The sequence below is a fragment of the Fundulus heteroclitus genome, unplaced genomic scaffold, assembly GCF_011125445.2.
Source record: "Fundulus heteroclitus isolate FHET01 unplaced genomic scaffold, MU-UCD_Fhet_4.1 scaffold_61, whole genome shotgun sequence".
NCBI lineage: Eukaryota > Metazoa > Chordata > Actinopteri > Cyprinodontiformes > Fundulidae > Fundulus > Fundulus heteroclitus.
In genome coordinates, this window is record NW_023397044.1 from 610,113 (window position 1) to 633,507 (window position 23,395).

Consider the following 23,395-nt stretch of genomic DNA (forward strand, 5'->3'; position numbering starts at 1 on the left):
TCGGTTCTCCCATCTCTGGTGCTGAGGTGCCGAGGTTGTTAAAAAGCTCCTTGGTGGCAAGGCCCCGGGGGTGGATGAGATTCGCCCTGAGTACCTTAAGGCTCTGGATGTTGTGGGGCTGTGTTGGTTAACGCGGCTCTGCAGCATTGTGTGGACATCAGGGGCAGTTCCCCTGGATTGGCAGACTGGGGTGGTGGTCCCCCTATTTAAAAAGGGGGACCGGAGGGTGTGTTCCAACTACAGAGGAATCACACTCTTAAGCCTCCCTGGTAAGGTCTATTCTGGGGTTCCGGAAAGGAGAGTCCGTCGGATAGTCGAATCTCTGATTCAGGAAGAGCAGTGTGGTTTTCGTCCTGGCCATGGAACACTGGATCAGCTCTACACCCTCAGCAGGATCCTGGAGGGGGCATGGGAGTTTGCCCAACCAGTCTACATGTGCTTTGTGGATCTGGAGAAGGCAATCGACTGTGTCCGTCCAGGGGTCCTGTGGGGGGTACTCCAGGAGTATGGAGTACCGGGCCCTTTAATAAGGGCTGTCAGGTCTCTGTATGACCGGTGTCAGAGTCTGGTCCGCATTGCCGGCAGTATGTCGGACTCGTTTCCGTTGAGAGTTGGACTTAAGTAATAAAACAAAACTTAAGTAATAATTTTCTGACTAATAGAGGAGAGATCAAAGGTTAGCACACAGCTTCAGTCACTTCAGCTAGAAACCACTGATTAGGCCCGAAATCTGGGTGTAGTGATAGACTCAGACCTGAACCTCCAAAAGCATCTAAAGATAATTACAAGGCCGGCCTTCTATCACCTGAAGAACATTTCCAGGATTAAAGGACTGATGTCTCAGCAGGATCTGAAAAAACTACTCCATGCATTTATTTTTAGTCAAATTGATTACTGCAACGCTCTCGCCCAGTGAACGCTGGAGATAGGTTCCCAGGTTTATTCCAACTGCTTGTATTCTGTTTTTATTTTCCTATATTTTAATCATGTAAAGCACTCTGCATTGTCTTTGTACTGAAATGTACTATATAAATAAATTTGCCTTGCCTTTACAGGAACAGCCAGAGCAGATTCTACCCACTGAGGAGATTGCGATATTATATAGTGTAGTTTGTTCAAACAGCAGTTTATCTACAGCAGAGAAAGAGGTTAGATACGCTATCAGGAAGGCCGCCTCTGTCCTAGAATTTCTCCCTTGACCCACTCGCACGTTGTGGGCGATAAAAGAAATATAACCAGAATAACAGCACTGTTGAACAGTGTCTCCGACCCCATTCCTGAAGCTGTTAAAGAGCTCGAGAGCTTCTTTAGTGAGAGACTGCTACATCCTACATGCAGTTTTCTTCCCATTTTTAAAAATAGTCTGTTGCTGTTTTTAATGCAGTTATACATGTGCATTTTCAAATCATTCTAATCAGTTGCACATTTAATTTATACTGAGCATGCCACTCTTAATAACTGTACAGACATTTTTTCAGTTGTAGACATTTTCTTACTTAATGCTGAAGTATGGAGGACCAACTCTGACATAATTAAAAATAAATATAGAAATAATTGCAGAAATAAACACATTCTCAATAATTAAATAAGCATAAAATAAATGCACAAAATATAGCAAAAAAACAAATGGAAGCAGTAATTATATTATGCAACGAGCCTTATTTTATTCTTTCTTTATGTAGACAGCAAACAGGCTTAAATCAGAGGCAACCGGATTTTTGCTGAGAATGTTTTGACACCTATCCAGGAGTCTGTCTATTCTAGTGGCTCGCACTTAAGTAACCAGTAGTTGGAGTGCTGCTATTTTTAAGGATATGGGGGCCTATCCTCCTAGGCCCATTCTGAGTCAGATGTAAATATATGACCCACCCTCACTGTCCTGTGTAAAGGCTATTGCTTGGCATGAATGGAGTACTTGGTCACCTGAATCCTGATGAGACTTGTGATGTAATCTCTTTCGAATGTGTTAGAGGACCAAGCTGTAAACACTGGGGAAATGGAAGCTCAATGTTTCAGAGCAACATAAAGCTCACATGCATCAGTCAAGTTGTAAACCACCCGGACAACAGAGGTTTAATGATACATTTTATTTAAAAGCCGCCTTGCTGGACACTCAATGTCACCGTACAAAAAAGATAAAAACACAATGTCAGAAACATTTATTTATAGTCCAAAAAATACAATATATATATATATATATATATATATGTGTGTATATATATATATATATATATGTGTGTATATATATATATATATATATATATGTGTGTATATATATATATATATATATATGTGTGTATATATATATATATATATATATATATATATATCTATATATCGTGTATATCTAATCTCTCTCTATATCATCTCGCTGGTGTCATACTATCTCTCTCTCTCTACTCTCTCTCTCTACTCTCCTTCATATCTCTCCCTCTCTCTACCATCTCTCATGTATCTATATCTCCTATTAGGGCTGGGGCAAGTTAACGCGTTAATTTCGCGTTAACTCATTAGATTATTAACGCCGATATTTTCTTTAACGCGCATTAACGCATGTTGCTCACATGCTTTTATTTTGTGAAGGTCTGCTGCTGTGGTGTAGGGGTTTGAATCAGAACAGTAGGTGGCCAATAACCTCGCTGTCAGCCAAGCCTCGGATTCAGAGGAAGAAAGGTGCTGGCCGGAAAAAAAACAAAGCCGACACGGGGAAGGCGGTGTTTCCCGCAGGAATTTGCTTAGGCGAGGCGGTGAGTTGGCGGCCGGAACAAGTTTTGTGCGGAGCGGAGCGGGGGGGTCTGCTTAGACGCCGTCGGTGAAGTCGCTTCTCGTTTCAAAGTATCCATGTGTTTTTGCCTGTTTTTCCCTGCCATTCACTATATGCACGCGAGAAAGCAACAACAAAAAACCGCGTGTTAACGTCAAATAAACGCAAGCAACGCAAGCATATCGAGTTAGCAAGCATTTCAGTTTAAAGTTCTTCCAGCATCGAATATGACAGAAACAAGTTAGTTGCAACCACTGCCAAGTTACACTTTGGTATTGAACATAAAATGGCAATGCTGCTCCCTGCGGTTACCTCAGAAATTGCCTGTTTTTGGTAGATTTTTTTCCCATAAAGAGAATTCCCTGTCAGTGGCAATAAGCCTTAATTTATTATTATTGCTATTTTGTGTTTAGGGTTAGTTAAATGTTACAACACTTTTGTTCATATGGCAGCAGAACATTAAAATAAAAGTGCTCTTTACACTACTTTTGAATTCATTCTTGGAGTTTGTAAATACAATGCGATTAATCAGGCAAATTATGCGATTAATCGCGATTAAACATTTTAATCGTTGCCCAGCCCTAATATAAATATATATATATATATATATGTGTGTGTGTGTGTGTGTGTGTGTGTGTGTGTGTGTGTTTTACATACCTCCTTAAATCTAAGGTGACATGTATAGAATTCAACAGTCAGAAATTTCCCAGTAAATATTTATGTTACTCCAAACCCACTCAAGCACACGATAATGCATACCTCTCCAAGCAATTTTCATAGTTGACAGTTGCCTTGAACCCATAGATGGCAAAGGTGACAACTGAAGAAAAGATGGAGGTTCCACTGTTGATGAGAGAGACAATGATGGCCTGGCGCTCAAAGTTGTTGTGATACTGGTTGTAGCTAGCAAAAGCTATGAGTGACCCAAAACCCAAACCCAGAGAGAAAAAGATCTGAGTGGCTGCGTTGATCCAAGTAGTAGGATTGGCAAGTTCTTCCATCTAAAAGCAGAGATGAACATTTACACGGAAAATCAGAACACACCATTGTTCTGATACCACAAGCAAGGTGAGCAGTCTTTGTGTATTTTCCTACAGCCAATAAAACCTCACCTTGGGTGTGAACATGTATTTGATACCATTTATAGCTCCATGGAGGGTAAAGCCTCGAATCAAGTAGATGAACAGGACAACATATGGAAAGGTTGCAGTAAAGTACACAACCTATCATATTAAAACAGCACAATTAGCGATCCAGTGTGAGTAAAGTGTGAGATAAATTTGTCAGAAAACAGTATCAATGATCACAAAATGCCATTAAACGCTATTATATAGAAAATTATAAAATATATTATTACTTTATCGAGTATGTATATAAGGAAGATTTCTTACCTTTCCAGTTGACTTTACACCTCGAACAATAAATAGATAAGTTATCACCCATGCAAGTAGGAAACACAGTGCCTGGCCTGTATGAATGCCTCCATTTTCTTCAATAGAAGGAGAGATGTTAAGGGTCTCTCTGTAGAAGAAATACTGAGTGGGTGTAGCTCTTTCACACTCCTCTGAAGGTCCTGTCCGGTTGGCATTCAAAGGGCAGGCTGCCCAGGGCAAGACAGACTGGGTTAGGAAGGAGCACAGAAGAACAAATCGTATGGCTGAGTGAAAAGCTAAAAAATATCAAATCACAATTTTTACTGTAAAATCACTTTCATGATTTCTTTTAATACAAACATAGTTTTTATAGAAATACAAACAAATGATATGGGCAAAAATAGTACTTCTAAACAGATTTTAATCCATACAGTTTGCCAATTTGGTTCAGTTATAATTGACATTCAATAACTGTGAGTTAGGACTTGGCCAAAGACTGTTTTGGTTATTTTGAAAACGGCATTTCCTTTGAGAGATTAAAAAATGCAGACACCACTTAGGTTAAGTGCACTAGTTCTACATAAAACCTCATTTACAAAGATAAAGGAAAGGGTGGTAAATAAAACTAATGAGTTTGTGCAAGAGCATAGTACATAATGTGCAGTACAGACAATATCTACATCTCTGCTTTGACAGGTTGTCATGTTATTCACAATCAAATACAGTCTTAAACCCCAGCAGATCCAACAGCTTCAGTATTTATCATAAAAACAGAAAAATGTTATATGCAGCTCACTTGAAATGAGTGAAAAAGGTACCAGAAACTCCATGCATTGATAATGTTGTAATAGAGACACAAGTACAAAGATGTCACAACACTGGCAAGACCTGAAAGAAGATAAGAATACAGGAACAAAAGTTAAAAATCAAAAGTTCCTTGAATGAGCATCAAAGATTTATAATCAAATTTTGTATTTGCTATCTAGAGTTTTACCAAGTCCTCCTAAATATGGGCTTATAGCAGTCCATGCCCCAATGCTGCCTAGACGCATCTTCTGGCCAATGGCTAGCTCCAAGTAGAACAAAGGCACGCCCTCCAAAACCAGCATGAGAAGATATGGAATTAAGAATCCTCCTGAAGGTGAAAATACATGACTTAAACAACTCACATTAACAAACTTGTCCACTAAAACAACATGAACATTTAATGTTGCCATTCATTTTCATAATTAAAATACGTTCCATAATTTCCCATTATGGACCAGGGCAGAAAACTATTATTTAACAGCACTGGATGACTTTTTAGGTGGAACAAATTTGTGCTACTGCTACCTTTTGTGGCAATGGTGTTATGGCATGTTTTGCAAATTACCGCATTTTGTTTAACCTCCTTCTTGTGAAATCCAAACCACTGCCTGAAACGCCCGCAGTCGCCATGGTTCTCGCCGTCTCGTCAACGTAAGTAATCACACGGCTTCGTTGTTGTGTGTGCGTGTTTGCGCCAGAGCGCTTTCTGGGTTGGAGGCGGAATGAATGATGCGTTCACAGAATGTGGGAGAAACTAAACTCACAGTGAATTAAATACAGCGGCTCAATCTTGCCGTGAAAATTTGCACGGGATGGTCGATAAAGCCATTTTCAATATCGCAGCAAGGAAAACTCGAGATACATCGAGTATATTCAATATATCGCCCACCCCTAATTAGAGTAACTATATATATATATATATATATATATATATATATATATATATATATATATATATATATATATATATATATATATATATATATATATATAATATGTATTCTTTAAATAAGGGAAAATTAGAACTCCCCTTTCCCTAACATAAAATGGTTTGACCATTAGGACAACGGCTGGATGCAACTTTGAAAGTTCGTTCCGCTGCAAACTAAAAATCACAGGTGCACAGAAAAGAAAAGAGAAAAAGGGAAGATGACACCAAAGGCTTGAGGGATTTTATTGGTAAATATTTTTTTTAAACTGAGGATGAGTCAGGAACAGGTCAAGGGAGCAGCGTGTGTTTGAGGAGGAGACAGAGAGATGCCCAACACGTTCTCAGTAGACAGCCGTGGGGCACAAATCCTCTAGCCCCAAACTCGGATTGTCTAATAAAAATACGTGAATTGCACAAGTTACGCTTACGTTCTGCCTGATAGTATGTGGTCATCTTGGCAAGGCAAGGCAAACCTTTTTGTATGACACATTTTAGTACAAGGACAATGCAAAGTGCTTTACATGATTAAAACATTGAAAAATAAGAACAGAATAAAAGCAAGTAAAAAACAGTTGGAATAAAATGTAGGAAAATTTTAACAAAATAAAACATAGCAAAGTGGAAACTAAAAGGAAATAATCTAGTGTTGGTTGTCCTTGGTAGCTCATCTAAGGATTGATGTGAATCTTTTCTTTCAATAAATTAACATTTTGGAGCCATTATTAATAATTTTATGTATAAATATTAAATTTCACTTGACTTGATTTTTTAGTGTGTTGGTTCATGTTAACTTATCCGTTTAATTTAAAATGTATCAAAGTCAGGTTGTATATGTCGCAAAAAATAATTGCTACTAATAGGTGTTGATTTTTTTTGTGCTACACCAGGGGTTGAAGCAAAAATAATCAATTTGACTGAAATTTGTTTCTAGTCAGCCCATATACTCCTGAGGCCGTGGATGTCATGCCACCTTAGTAACCTAATTTGCTTATTGTGCAAAGTCCACTTTAACCAAATCTAGTAGTTCCATTAACAATTCCTGTATCTCTCCCACTGTAAGGATTTGCATGCCAATGCAAAAACCTTAGGGACTTCAAAATGACCGGTATAGTGCAGAAAACACACAAAAAGGGAAAAAATCAGACTGAGTCCAAAAATTGCAGAGCTCTGTTTCTTTTTTATAGATATTTGCAAAAAAATGTGAAAAAACAGACCTTACATTAAACAGCAGAGGAGCAGGGATTCCACTTTCTCCAACAGTGCAGGACAAACAAAACAGACTCTCCCATATTGGAACAACCCAGCTCTTAAAGCACCAGCCTGTACCAACTAAAAAGTAGCAGGGGTGAAACCCTTTACAACATTTACAATTTCTATTTAGGAAACAAACTTAATTAAAACCTCTAGAGGAAAAACAAAAAAACAATGTACATTCAACTTCAATCAAAACAATACTCCAAATCCTAGACAAAAACCAAAACATCTCCCCTCCATCTCAATCAAAATGGATTTTCCCTCATGAGGCTGATTGACAACACCAGGTCCTTATTAGGACTGCTCATGGGCGCGCTTCCATGGCAACACCTGACCAGGTAACCTCAAAGAAAAAAAGAGAGTGGTGAGAACAACAAAGTTCATAAAGTTACAAATACAAATAAACTTACACCTTCCCCCAAAACAACAAATGCCTGTTTACATTATTTGTTAGTGAGGGGGTAAATCCCTCACACCCACCTTCCAGCTTCAGAGCCTTGGTGTCATCCTGGACAGCCTCTCCATAATCTCCTTCACTTTCCACATCCATAACATCACCTGGTTAACTTTCATATTTGCAGCATCAAGCAAGTTCTTCCTTCGCACTTTTGCCAAACTGGTCCACAGTCCATTCACCTTTCCACTTTACAATTTCAAATCCCTTCCCTCCCTGTCCCCCGGAAAACCCTCCATAAACTGCAGCTAGTTCAAAAGACAGCGGCTTGCATCATTACATCATCTACTTCACACCTGTACATTAACTCCACTGTCACATTCAATATAGATCAATTCTATGATCATACAAGGTCAACAACAGCCATGGACAAAGCAGGACAACAATATGATAACGTAATACATTTTAATTTGACACAGATCGCACATTACAATAATCAGTCTCTGCTTTGCCTGTTATTGCTCACCAATTAATTATCACAACTCCTGAGTTCATAAAAAGGCATTAACTTTTTTGAAATTTATAAAAACCGTGATATTTTAGCCCAGTGACATGTCCAGGATGGACTCTGTCCGCACTTTTTGCTCATTGACTGCTGGAGAGTCAACAGCTCCTCCACGACTCTGTGTCACGTCAAGCCGCATTTTCCAATCAGATACGGCATGACGTAACACCTGTACGGAAAAGCGGGTATAGAAAATCCATGGATGGGAGGTTAAACTTTTAAAAAGTTTAGTAAAATTGCTTAAAGTTTATCAGAAAAAAACGTAACTTGCTTTTAAAGATGACATTTTTTCATAAGAAAAATGTCATTAAACTTCTTCGTTAAGTTAAATATTGTTGAAGGTAATCTTGGCTGGTGTAGCTTGTCTGTCTGGCAGGTGTTTTTGGGTTGGAGTAAAATGAGTCCATAGTTCCACAGGAGGCTTTTTCACATGTTTCTGGTGCGACTCACTTTTACAGTGTCGCTTCACATCGCGCTCCACTCCATGTAAAATAACAAATAACTACAAAAACTCTGAGAATCGCCTTTCTCTGGCGTCAAACAGTTAGAACCTGTTCTCCAGTCCATGTTGTAGCTGCAGTTTATTTTTTTATTTTTGATGTAGTTTCCTTAATAATCTGTATGCATCAAAATCCTGGTCATTTTATTTAACGAGTGTCCTGGTTCAGCTGCTCGTGAGGTGGCGCTGCTGCATATTGACCGACAGCTGCTCTGACTGCAGCTCTGCCTTCTTTGTTACAGAAAAGCGCAGGTGGAATATTCTTTATGATTTTGTTTTTTCACCTTTTCCGAATCAGACCCAGTCAAACCGGGACATCGTTTCACATTCCGACCCTTCTTCAAAAAAAAAGCGTGTAATGCTAAATTAGCTGAACTAGAGCGTTACTCTATTAGTTTTAAATAAAACATAATAGCGAATCATGGGGAGATCCCTGGTTAGTCGCTCCATTTATCAGCTAAATAACTGGAAGCAAGGGAATAAACACTGACAGGTGACGTGGCCACAGGTGGAAATACCTCATCAGTTAACTGCAGGAGCAGCGACAGACACACTTACCGGGGGAAATTGTTGTCAGCTGTTCAATCCGCTGAACTTTCTGACCTGCTGGTTCACATAAATCCAAAGAAAACCTTTGAACACCGCTACTTTCATTCATACCATCTGTGGTCAGTTTGAGATGCTCTTCCAAAAGTTAAAAACATTGAACACCGAAAAACCTCAGACTGGCAGATGTCGACTTTGCAAAAACCCGCCCTACTCTCTTTCTGATTGGCTAATGTCCTGGCTCTGCCAGATTTTATTGGTTGAGCGCAACTTCTGTTTAAAATCTTGAATAAAAAGTCTACACAGAACATTTTGCGCTCATTTTCCAAATGACGGAAATCCGTTGCAGCGACGGAGAACTTTAACCCCTGTGCTACACTTAATTTATCATGTCAGAGACGCCACTGTTTAGAAGTATAGTTAGACTCACCTTCTCTATGTTGTCACAAACATATACATACACATATGAGGTTTTCATATGTAAATATTTAGCTGTACAAGTTCAGTTTGTTTATGCAACTATTCACATTGTAATACTGAGATTTTCACATCCACTTAGACTTAGACAAACTTTATTGTCATTTTGCATGCACTGAGTGCATACAAAACGACATTTTGTTGCATACAGCTTACGACAATGTAATGAGATTGTAACTGAAATAACAAAAAATACTGTACAGTCATTACATTTCTAGAAATAGAGAGACATACAATTGCTACTACTGCAAATCTTAAATTTGGAATTTATCTAAATATAATTTTTAGTTTACCCCCCCCCCCCCTGTCTTTTGAACCTGTTCGTTTGCACTTAACATTTGTACAACAGTTTTTTCACTGTTGCTTGACATTCCATTACTTTATCATAACAACTACATTATGCACACACTTTTAACATCAGTGCCAAATAGATTAAGCAGCTGGATGCTGTGGAGTCACTAACCAGAAGCTTGTTTGTTCAATTGTTCTCATACAACCTTGAAAGCATGTTGCCACGTCTCTACTGGTTTCTGGCTTGAAAGTTAGACACTAGGAATGTAATTAAGGAGATGTGTGCTCATTGTTCAGCGATGTGCAAAACATCATTAAAGCCATAACTGTTGCCCCATTGGAGCACAGTTTATCAACCTTTGGCAGTTTTAGGTCATTATTACATAAAATGTATCTGTTTTTGTTTTATTTGTACCTATATACCTCCTGCAAAATTTTTATTCAGTAGCTTTCCGAAGCATTTCTAATACCCACATAACTCTACTGCATCTTAACGTTAGATTTATATGATGCATCTAAATCATGGGTTAAAGCAAAAATAATCAGTTTGACTGAAAAATCTTTCTAATCAGCTCACAAACAGACTCAGGGATAGCTTCTTCCTGTCACCATACTCAACCTTCATCCAGATTTGCACTAATGTATTGTATATGTATGCATGTGTTATTTATGTGTGCACCTTTACATAGCTGCTCTCCAAATCTTATTGTACTGTGTACAATGACAATAAAGGCTTTCAATTCAATTCAATTCAATTCAATATATTTCCGGGGCCGTTGACGTCATGCCACATCAGTTACCTCACTTGCTTATTGTGCAAAGTCAACATTAACCAAATCTGGCACTTTTAAAATATCCATTGACAATACCTGTATCTCTCCACCTTTCAGCTTCAGAGCCTTGGTGTCATCCTGAACAGCCTGCCATCCTCTCCTTCACTTTCCACATCCATAACATCACCTGGTTAACTTTCATCTCTGCAGCATCTTCCTTCACACTTTTGCCAAACTGGTTCACAGTCCACTCACCTCTTGACTTTACAATTTCAGCTCCGTTCCCTCCCTGACCTCCAGAAAACCTCCACAAACTACAGCTGGTACAAAGACAGCAGCTTGCATCATTACACCGCCTACTTCACACCTGTACATTCACTCCACTGGCTCCCTGTCACATTCAATATAAATCAATCCTATGATCATACAAGGCCAACCATGGACAATGCAGGACACATAACCAACACTATGATGTCGTCATATATTTTAATTTAACATAGATCGCACATTACAATAAACAGTTAGAACCCCTTCTCCAGTCCATATTGTAGCTGCAGTTTTTTATTTTATTTATTGACGTAGCTTCCTTAATAATCTGCATGCATCAAAATCCTTGTGATTTTATTTAACGAGTGTCCTGGTGAGCAGCTGCTCCTGAAGTGGAGCTGCTGCTTATTGACTGACAACCTATGACTGACAGCCGATGCAGCTCTGCCTTCTTTGTTACAGAAAAGCGCAGGTGGGTTTTATTTTACTTTTTCTGAAGCAGACCCACTCAAATGCGGGACACTGTTTCACATTCCGACCCTTGTAAAAAAAAAAAAGAAAAGAAAAAAAGCGTGTCATGCTAAATTAGCCTGAGCTAGTGCGTAACTCTTTGAGTTTTAAATAAAATATAATACCGAATCATGAGGAGATCACTGGCTGGTTTATCAGATAAGTTACTGGCAGCAAGGGAATAAACGCTGACAGGTGAGTGGCTACAGGTGGGAATAACTCAATAATTAACTGCAAGAGCAGCAGCAGACACACTTACCGATGAAACTGTTGTCAGCTGTTCATTCCGGTTAACTTTCTGACCTGCTGGTTTGCATAATTCCAAAGAAAACTTTGACCACCGCTACTTTCATTCATGCCATATGAGGCCAGTTTAAAACGCTCTCCCAAAAGTTAAAATGATTGAACACCGATAAACCTCAGACTGACAGATGTCCGCTTCACAAAGACCCGCCCTACTCTCTTTCTGATTGGCTATGCTCCATGTAGACTTTTAATGCATCTAATACTGTAGCATACTGTATGTCAGGGGTCACCAACATGGTGCCTGCAGGCACCAGTTAGCTCCCAAGGAAGGACCATATATGGTGCCCACAAGTCTTTTTGAGAAACTAGCACAACTCTGCACTGAGCTGCATTTAAAGTGCTATTTTATTCAGTTGCTCATCCTTTTAAAGGTATACTATGCAACCGGGGTTGATTTTCCAGCGAGGCTCCCCCCAGAGGGCGAAAGTAAAAGTGCACTGTCGTAAAGATGCTCAGCTGTTCTGGTTTCTCCATCAAGCCAGGCGCGGTTGTTTTGAGCTTAGCAGACAGGCGAACGCAACGAAAAGTGGAAAAAACGGCAGTACAAACAATGACTAACACAGTGAAAGTATGAACATCAAGCTTCCCGCAGCGCTATCTTGGCGAGGCGGCCGCCGCCGCCGCCTTGCCAAGCCGCGGCCGCAGCCGCCGCCGCCACCTCGCCAGTTTTATTATTATTATTATTATTATTTATTTATTTATTTTTTTATGTTGGCGAGACGCTACCGCCGCCGCCTCGCCAAGCCACAGCCGCCGCCGCGGTAGCGTCTTGCCAACATAAAAAAAATAATAAAAAAAAATAATAATAATATTATTATTAATAATAATAATAATAATAATAATAAAACTTGATATGCTTGCATGTTTATTTGACGTTAACACGCGGTTCTTTGTTGCTGCTTTCGCGCGTGCATATAGTGAATGGCAGGGCAAAAACACATGGAGTTCTCGCCGTAAAGCGAGACTTCTGCGTGTGCGGGCCGTGAGCTCTTGCAATTGCAAGTGCGGTATTTCCCCCACAGACCCCCAGGGCGGCCGAGAAAACCTTTGTTCGACCTGAAATGACTCATTTAATCATCCAAAACGGTATGGAACACATTAATTAACTGAAAAATGTTGCATAGTATGCCTTTAAATCATATTTGCATTTACATAGATTTAAAAACAACAAAAGCATTAAAAACATTTATATTACATAAAGTTAAGGTTAGCTTGGACTTTTGTAGTTCAAAGGTCAGTACAGGTAGCCCTTCATATGACACGGTGCAGTTGAAGTCGCTCTCAGTTTCAAAACGGTTGGTGATCCCTGTTGTATGTGATCTCCAGATTTTTTTGGACATGCTACCTGTCCAAAAAAATCTACCTGAGCTACCTCTATAGTTATGCTTCTATAGGCTTAGGCTACTGGAGGACATCAGGGCCTATTTTTCTCACTCTACTGATTTCTACTGTTCTCCAGTCTACTGTTCTCCAGATTTGCATTGCATTACATTGAAATGACTGTTGTCATTTCAGCTTTTAAGTTTTTGCTCTCTCTCTTTCTTCATAGTAGGTACACCTGGTTTGACGCTCGTTCCACTGTCGCTTTATGCTTGCTCAGTATGAGGTATTGCTGCAAAGCCATGGACAATGCAGACGACTCTCCCTGTAGCTCTACGCTTCTCCAGGAGTGAATGCTGCTTGTCGGGACTTTGATGCAATCAACTGGTTCCCTTATATAGGAATTTTTTTACCAATCTGTATAATATGATTGAATTGACTTTGTAAAGTGCCTCGAGATGACATGTTTCTTACTGGGTTCCTTTGCATGGACAAAGCAAAACTACTTACAATAGATTTATAGTAACATGATAAGACCATCAAAGTTTGACTAGCTCCCTATAAAGGGCAATGTTTTTGCTGTAACTTATGTAAATTGTTTATAATCCATCATCTTTAGAAATTAAAATATATACACCAAAACTATTACCTTATTTATTATGTAATACATGACACAAAAAACTATATTAAATTGCTATTTAGTCTAATGGGTACAGAAATGACATGGTCTTTTTTTTTTTTACAGTACTTGTGTTTCTCACTCAAAGCAATTCTTATAACAGGACAGTCTAAGACTCTTAAGTATTCTTACATAACTGAACCTTTGAACAAGGTTTTTGCGCAACATGTCCTTGCTTTATCCCCACCACTTCAGTACAAAAATTTACAATCACCTTTCACATGATTTATTTACTTAGAAAATGTTGTACTTATTCATGTGGCGTCCAGGTTCATGATAACATTGCATTTCTCATACAAACACTGCTGTATGCCAGAAAACCTGATGACCAGAATCAGCATTTTCCCCTGCTATATACTGTAAACAATATAATGAATCTGATTATATTAAACAGTTTTACTAAACTAAAGATTCATGTGGCATCGATAAAAGTAAATTATTTGATTACCAACTAAAATCTATTATCCAGTCTAAATTTAAGATTAAATATTTTAACTAGTGCTGTCAGTTTTAATGCGTTATTAACATCACCACCATGTTGGCTGGATCTCTTCTACTCTAGAGTGACATAGCAGCCTTTCAGGAGTAACAGCAGAGGGAGCAGCGTTGCCCATATTTTCTGCAGTTTACGGTTGCAATGTCCAGTGATAACTGCTGAAAGTAGATTACGCTGTGCAGATCACCATTTTCAGCAGAGATTGGTTCTGGAAATGAGTTTTTACACTCTGATAACATTGCAGAAACCCAATCCATAAACTATACTTTAATGCTTATTAATGTGTTGTCTGTATTTGACAAACTAAGACTGAATCACATTGCCAAATGAAGTACCCTGTAGTTACAGTGACAGCATATGCAAGCTGTGCTAAATAGTTCTCTTTCAAGGGTATTAAGCTCCTGCCCCAGTAGCAAGGGTAAGAATCTGGAATGATCTAGAAATTTTAAACCCTTTTCCAGGCTTTAAAGAAAAACTGTGTGTAAAAATATGCAAAAAAAAAATGTAAAGATTATTGTTGTTGGTGTGAAAACTCAGGATTAGATGTGTGTGAGAGACAGTGAAAAAATAATATTTGTGGCTTTATTAAAATATAAAATGTATTAATTTATATGTTAATACATAATACCATGTCTATCTTTTTTTAAGAGGCAAAAAATATTTTGTCATGAAAACAGGTATTTATTTACACATTGTTTAAACATCAGGGCATTATGATTATTGATTTAGCCATTACTGGCCAGATTCTAACATATTATGGCCCCAGAATGTTTTCATTCCAATTCCTGACTAGTGTTTGAAAAATAAAAAATAAAAGAAATTTTGTACAACAATGTTTTTGCTCGTGTGATTTATTGCAAAATTGTGGAGCGAGGTGGAGCGGACTCTGTCCCTGACATGGCGATTCACTCGCAGCCTGCAGCAGTTATCTCCTCAATAAACTATTTTCTTACTTTATCTGAATTTGGTCTGGCTGAATTCTGGCTCCTCCGTTTCTGTTCATTACACCCGCCACCAATAATCACCAACAGATCTAACTGGGCTGGTGTCGAAGAGGAACGCAGCACCAACCTGGCTATATTAAAATTTAATTAAGGGGTGTGGGCCATTTTTTTTTCAAACTTGTTTTTATTAAACTTTTTCTTGCAAAGCAGAAGCAACAGGAACAAAGGCAAACAAAGCACTGAAAGTGCATAAAAATACAGACAATCAGGCCTAAGATAATAAGCATGTACAAAGCAGAAACAAAACAAAGGTAATTAAATAAAATATAGACAAAAATAAATAAATAAATAAATAAAATAAAATCAGGGGCACCAAAAAATATAAAGTAATATACACTTAGATATGATAGCTTGTCACACTATAACTCGGCGTCTTTCTCCCAGGCCAGGTCTTTAAGCCCTGACCTCAATCTGCGAGATGTGGCAACATCAAGGTAGTCCAGAAATGGGTCCCAGGTCCGATAGAATACAAAGGGTTGGTTCTTTAATGCCATAGAAAAAGCCTCAAAAGGAATGATACCAGTCAGTTTGTTTCCACTGAGTTAGAGTGGGAGTATTGTCAGTGATCCACAAGGTCAAGATACATTTCCGAACACAGTGCAGCAGAATGTGTAAAGGGTCTCTGTTGTGAAAACCAACAGGCAGATCTTCCTCCAATCCTAATAGGCAAGTCCTTGCACTCAGGTCTAGATGACACTTGAATATCAGACTTAACTGTTGAACAATTATACTCCAAAACTGTTGGATATGAGAACAGCTCCATAAACAATGCATAAATTAACCTGCATCAGATTTACATTTATTACAGAGCTCCGAAAGGTTTGGATTAATCTGTGTCTGTCTACAGGAGTGATAAAAAGCCTATGCAAAATCTTAAATTGCCTCTCCAATGCAGAGTTAGATACTAGGACCCTGGAGGGCTGGCCGCAAAGAGCATCCCAGTTCTCACTCTACTGTACCTAAATCAGATTCCCATTTGCTTTTTACTTTAGGAGAATTATCTACGTTAAGATTACTGAGGATCTTATAGACCTTCTTCGAAAAAGATTTAAGTTGCATATTATTTACCAATAGGGATTCTATGGGAGATACAGCAAGACCACCAGTTAAGTCTTTTAATTTACACAAAATAAAGTTATGAACTTGGAGAAATTTGATAAAGTCTTTATCGGTGATCCCGTATTTGCTTTTCTCTTGTTGAAATGTAAGGATTGAGCCTCCCTGGACCATGTCCCCAACGAGTCTTATACCCTTATACTTCCAGTCAGCAAGGCCGCCCCGCAGCCCAGGCTGCAAGTCAGGGTTCTCGTGAATGGGGGTCAGCAGAGAGAAGCAATTACTGAGCCCCTCCAATTTCCGGACTTTATGCCAAATGTTTAATATACTCTTTAAAATCACAGTATTTTTTACTAATGGTGCCACCTTGCCAGGAGAGGTATATAAAAAATTCGGTAGGACTTTATCCAAGGAGGCGGACTCACAGGGTCAGGGTCACCTATAAACCACTCTAAAAGGAACTTGAACTGTGCCGCCAACAAATAATTTAAAAGAGAGGGAGTAATACAGGAGGCGTGGGAGAATGTTAATTTTAATCAAATGAATTCGACCTAGAAGGGACAGAGGCAGTCCACACCACCTATCAAGGTCCGTTTTATAGTTTGTAAGAGGGGGCAATATTTAATTTATACAGATCTTTTAAGCATGGCGAGACTCTTATTCCTAGATATAGGAAACCTTAGACCAGTGCTTCTCAAATAGTGTGGGGGGGGGGGGGGGGGGGGGAGCGCGGTGCAATACCTGGGGGGGCGCATGTGACCCTGGGGAACAGGCTTTTTTTTTTTTTTTTGGCCGTACCAGTATAAAGTGTAATTGCGCATCCACTACAGTAGGGGGCAGTGGCGCTCTCATTGTTACTTTTGTCACGTTTGCGACAGTGCAACCTTTTACGACTTACAGGTTCCCTTGGTTACCAGTGTTGATTCAACAGAAAGCTCCGACTGCTCCGACCGTTCTGTCCTATAGCCTCAGTTATTCAACATAACAACAGCCAACATGAAAAAGTTTTTAACAGGGATGAAAAGGAAAGCGGAGGGAGACAAAGATAATGAGACAAAAGAAAGTTACCCAAAAGCCAAGACGAGGAAATACGACGAAACGTATTTAGCGTTTGGCTTCACTGTGACAACAGTTGGAGAAAAGGAAAGACCGCTGTGTTTGGTGTGTCTAAAAATGCTCGCAGTGGACAGCATGAAGCCAAATAAATTAGCGCGTCACTTAAATACGTTACACCCCAATCACGCTGCTAGAGTTTTTTCAGCGAAAACGTGCTGAATATTGCCAACAGTCATCCCGCTTTGTGAAGGCTACTTCAGTAAACCATCGAGCGCTGTTAGCATCATATAAGGTGGCGTACCAAATTGCGCAGTGCAAAAAGCCCCACACCATAGCAGAGGAGCTGATACTGCCTGCAGCAATAGACATGGTCTCTGTCATGCTGGACGACGCCATTGCAGCAAAACTAAAAACTATCCCTCTGTCCAATGACACTGTCGCCAGGCGTATAGATGACATTGCTAACGATCTTCAAGAACAGCTGGTAGATAAACTCAAAGACAAACGTTTTGCCTTTCAATTTGATGAAGCCACTGACAGCAAGAAAGACTGTCTGTTTATTGCTTATTTACCTTTTGACTTGTCAAACTCCCTGTGTGAGGATCTACTTTTTTGTAAATATGTCAGAGACAGAGCCATAGCTGAAGAGCTATTCAAAATTCTGGACTCCTTTTTGACTGAGAATGGGCTAAAGTGGGAGAACTGCATTTGTGTTTGCAGTGATGGTGCACAAACCATGGCAGGGAAGAGAAAAGGACTTAGGGCACTCATCAAGACAGCCTCGCCTCATGCTGAGTGGACACACTGTATCATACACAGAGAAGCACTTGCATCCAGGCAACTTTCCCCTGAATTAAGTGAGGTTATGACTGACATCATAGGTGTACTCAATTTTATAAAGACCAGACCACTAAAAACAAGAGTCTTCTCTGCCATCTGTGAGGAGATGGGAGCTGAACATCAAGCTCTCTATCACAGTGAAGCAAGGTGGTTGTCACGAAGAAAAGTCTTGTCCCGTGTTTTTGAGCTCAGAGACCAAATAAGAGTGTTTTTGGAGCAGGAGCACAAGTATGAAGTGGCAGAAAAATTTTGTGATGAGAACTTCCTGGGAAAACTGGCCTACCTGAGTGACATATTTGGAAAGCTAAATGAACTGAATCTACAGCTTCAAGGGAAAGATAAACACCTCCCTCAGGTCACAGACAAGATTAGCTCTTTCACCCGAAAGCTTGAAATGTGGGGCAGGCAACTTGAGGAAGGAAACACCGATTCATTTGAGAACCTGCATGAACTTGTGGACACTAATGACTATGATGTCATCTCAGTGATTCCACACATTAAGCAGCATATTTCCTCACTGATGGGATTCTTTAAAAAGTACTTCCCTGAAAACAGTTCCCAGTATGATTGGGTGAGAGACCCTTTCAGTGCACTAGCTCCAACGGATTTCAGCTCTGCAGAAGAGGAGCAGTTCATTGACATGACGTCTGACTCCACATTGAGACTGAGGTTCACATCACAAACACTCAGTGCATTCTGGCTGAGTGGAGAGAGGCAGTATCCACTCTTAGGGGAGAAAGCTATAAGCATTCTGCTTCCTTTTCCAACATCTTACCTTTGTGAGATTGGCTTCTCTGCTGTTGCTGCACTGAAGACCAAGTACAGGTCCCAGCCAAACATTGAGCAGGAGCTGAGAGTTTCACTATCATGCTTCGAACCTCGCTTCCAAAAGCTGTGCACTGTAAAACGTGCTCATTGTAGCCATTAAACCTGACTTCCTCCTCATTTTGATCAAAAAAAGAAAGAAAAAATGAGCACAAATTGTTTAATTCATTTTGGTTTTGTAGGTTCAAGTGTTTTATATATTGTGCTCCTGAGTTAATGTTGCTGAACTGAATATATATTAGTTATTATTTTTTTAGTTTTTGTAGTTTATTAGTTATTATAATTATTAAATATTATTTATTGATCCGATTTAATTTTGCAATGGTGCAATTAGTTGGTCAAACATGTTTACAGTTTAAACAAGGATTTATTTATTTTTAATTTCAGGCATTGATGCACTTAAAATCTTTTCTGTTGCAGACTTAAAACACGATTTAATAAAGTTTTTCTTTGTAAGTTTGACCATATGTCTTTCTTTTTTTCTTTTCTTTAATGTTAATAAGGATAAAATGTTATGCAGGGATGGATAGTCACGGTGGGGAGTGGGGGGCGCAAATAGTTTTCTTCTTGCTAGGGGGGGCGTGACAGAAAATAATTGAGAAGCACTGCCTTAGACTTAGACTTTCTTTATTGTCATTTTATATGCACAGAGTGCATACAGAACGAAATTTTGTTTTCATACAGCTCAGAAAAATTGCAGTAACTCTACAGGATACGTTGCTGTGAGTTTACAGTACAGGATTAAAATGCAGTAATAAATAATTTACAGGAAAAATACCAATTGATTTCCGGATAAAGTGCAGCAGTGATTTAACAGTAGCCAGTTGCAATGTAAACAAATATGCAGTAAGTTTCCCGATAAAGTGCAGCAGTGATATTGGAGACTAAGAGTTGGGCAGCATTTATAATGCTGGATAAGGATATGATTACAAATGTGCAAATTAGCGAGTGTGGTACACAGTCCATTTTATACTTCAGCAGTTCAACAGTCTGATGGCAGCAGGGAAAAAGCTTTTGCAGAACCTAGTGGTCCTGCAGTGGATGCTGTGGAACCTCTTCCCAGAGGGCAGCAGGGAGAACAGTCCATGGTGGTGGCAGCGGAAGAACCGGCGTGGTGAGGCTGGTTCTTCCTGAAGTTGACGATGATCTCCTTCGTCTTCTCCACGTTCAGGATCAGGCTGTTGTCTCTCGGAGACCAGCGGAATGGTTGTGAAATATTTGGGTCTAACGTGTGTGAGCGACAGAGGGGCATGGCCTCACTTTTAGAAAAATTTATTTTGTACCTGGAAAAACAGCCAAAATTATGAACTAGCAGAGTTAATCTAGGGATAGAATGTGTATGGGAGCTCAAAAAAATCAGAACGTCATCAGCTTACAGCAAGATTTTTTGCTATTGATTATTCAAAGAAATTCCTCTAATACTGGTATCTTCTGTCTTATGGCGGCTAGAGGTTCCATAGCTAGCGCAAATAACAATGGGCTCAGGGGACAGCCCTGCCTTGTACCTCGTTCAATAGAAAAATTACTAGACCTGAGTCCGTTTGTAATAACTGCATCAAGAGAAATAACTAGGGCTGTGTTGTACAGGGAGGGATGCTGAATAATATTAAGCAGGTGTCTCACATTATGAGATGAAGACCTTCCCTGAATGAAACCAGTCTGGTCATTCCTAATAATGGAGGGAAGAACATTTTCCAGATATGAGGCTAGAACCTTTGTGAGCAGCTTCAGATCCAAATTTAAGACCGATATAGGCCTGAGTTATATGAGGAGCACTCTTCAAGTGCTATCCCCCTTTTTAGTACTAAAGAAATATTAGCCTCCATAAGAAATGGGGGGGAGAGCCCCAGCTGCAAATGAGAATTTAAATATTTCCAGTAAAGGGTCGACTAAAAAAAACATTAAACTTTTTATAAAATTCTGCATTGAAACCGTCGGGACCTGGAGCTTTGTTGTTAGGGAGTTGCTGAATACAATTCTTAATTTCGCTCAGAGATAATGACTTACACAGGTCATCCCTCTGTACACCAGTAATTTTTGGCAAATTCACCTTTGTAAAAAAGTTAAACATATCCTGCTCTGAGCGTGGGTTCAACTGAAAAGAATATAACTGTTTGTAAAACTTTTTAAAAGTGCCATTAATTATTTTATTATCATAGCTACACATACCAGTTGAATCTCTGATATGTGAAATATTCTGTGATGAAACCCTATTTCGAAGAAGGTTGGCTAAATATCGATTAGGCTTGTTAGCAAACTCATACATCCTTTGCCTCATAAAAAACATTGATTTTTCAGCCTTCTTTGTGAGCAAAGTCTCTAAAGCTGTTTTAACCACCTCTAAGTCTATTCTTAGCTCTTCAGATGGAGATAAATTGTATCTAGTCTGAAGCTCAATGCAGTTCCAGCTCAAGTTTCCTTTGCTCTTTCCTATTGTTCTTTTTAAGTCTAGCAGTGTAAGATATAATCAGACCACGAACGTAGGCTTTCATGGTATCCCATAGCAGACCAGGGGAAACATCAGGACTCTTGTTCTCTTTAAAAAAGTAGTCCAATTGTTCTTTAAAAAATTTCTCAAAATTAGGATTGTGGTTCAAGAACGTGCTTTATCTCCATGGTCGGCTCTGACATGTTGGATTCACATTATTTAAGCTTATGTAAACGGGGGCGTGATCTGAAACAATAATGTCGCCAATAGTACAGCTCACAACATTACCTAGTGAATTTTTAGGGGTAAGAACAAAGTCAATTCTACTACTTGATTTGTGTACACCGGAGTAAAATGTGAATGCTTTATCGTTAGGATGTAAAACCCGCCAGGTGCCCACAAGACCAAGTTCACTGCATGTGTGTATAGCCCTAGCTCTACTAGACATCGAATTCCGTGTGGAAGGCGATTTGTCCATCATTGGAGAGAAGTAGCAGTTAAAGTCTCCAGCTATGACGGTATTCTCCCCAATCCAATCTGTAAATAAGGAGAACGCTTGCGAGATAAAGTCATTCGACTGAACTAGGGGGAAGTAAATATTCAAAAATGAGATCCATTGGCCGTGGAGACGACCCTTTAACATAACATCTTGACATTTTAATGTTTATTTATTAAAATGGCAACACCTCTGCTCTTACTAGTAAAAGATGAGCTATACACCTGCCCGACCCAATCACGCTTTAACTTTAAGTGCTCACTCGGAGAGAGGTGTGTTTCTTGCAGGAGGGCTATATGAACATGTTCGTTTTTCAGGAAACTTAAAATCTTTTTACGCTTAACAGGATTATGTATGCCCCTCACATTCCAACTGCACAATTTAAGTGTGGTTCCATCACTGGACATCTTCAAAGTATATGGATGAAAATACTGAGAACACTGTGAGCACCCTGAAACAAAACTAAGAAACTAAAGAGACTGCTTTGCTAACATTTAGAACATAACTTTGTACAGAGGAAATATAACAAATAGACATTGGGGTCAGACTTTGGTCTATTACACTGTTACGGCCAGTGGCCTTTTTGTCTGTTTAGTTTTTCTTTCTAATATGTTTGCAGGTGTAGTTGCATCTTCCTGCCAGCTGGGGCCACTCTGGAACCTTGCAGACCTCCCAAAGTCTCCTCCTGGCTTACCTTCAGCTACTTCCTTCTACCATCATCCCCATTCTGGATTGGACACTCACCTGATTGCCTCACCAATCCGTGGAGAGCCCTCCTTATTTAAACTCAGCTCTCCCTCTCAATCAGGGCAGCTGTGTTTTAGAGCAGCTTGCCACACTGCCGGTTGTGTTTTGTTTGTTGTGATGTGTTTTTGTTTTACTGTAACACTCGTTTAACCTGACTATTGAAGGCTGTGTCACTCGTCTGGCAATTTGCCGTGGCACTCGGTTTTAGCCTCTCAACTCCTGGTTGTGTTACTCGTCCCCTGTTTTCTGTTACACTTTGTTAACCTGTGTATTGAAGGCTGTGTCACTCGTCTGGCAATTTGCCATGGTACTCGGTTATAGCCTTTCAATTCCTGGTTGTGTTACTAGTTTTTTTTTGGTTTTGTCTTGTGGTTTGTTTAGTGTTGATGCTGTTTCCAGCATCAACACCTTAGTTCCTGTGGCCTTAAGTCATCTTTGGGTTTCTTTTGTCATTAGACCATGTCCTGTCCTTTTTGGTAGTGTACATATTGTTTCTATAGCCAACTTATCAATAAATTGTTACATTTTTTCTCATACTCTTTTGTGTTGGCTTTTTATGTTACCTCCCCTGTACCCCTAGACCTTTGGGGTCGTAACATACACCCATCAGGGGTGCAAGCTAATCTCCCTGCTCAAAGTGAGGAAGATGTTGGACCGGGTATTAAACTCTTATCAAACCTTAAGTGTGTAA

The 23,395-nt window shown here is 39.4% G+C and overlaps 1 protein-coding gene across 4 annotated transcripts in view; it reads right to left on the reverse strand.

The window, feature by feature from the left end:
- Positions 1-23,395, reverse strand: part of LOC105920845 (sodium- and chloride-dependent transporter XTRP3) — a 95,404-nt gene that overhangs the window by 13,537 nt on the left and 58,472 nt on the right. For 2 of the 4 annotated variants that reach the window (XM_012856486.3, XM_021312875.2), the window contains exons 2-6: positions 5,132-5,272; positions 4,934-5,025; positions 4,156-4,383; positions 3,877-3,987; positions 3,524-3,765 (exon numbers count right to left, since the gene is read on the reverse strand). In XM_012856486.3, coding sequence (XP_012711940.1) covers positions 3,524-3,765; positions 3,877-3,987; positions 4,156-4,383; positions 4,934-5,025; positions 5,132-5,272 — 814 coding nt within the window. Of the gene's footprint in view, positions 1-3,523; positions 3,766-3,876; positions 3,988-4,155; positions 4,384-4,933; positions 5,026-5,131; positions 5,273-23,395 lie in introns of those variants that run through there. The other 2 variants (XM_036133356.1, XM_036133355.1) reach the window with 2 other exon arrangements.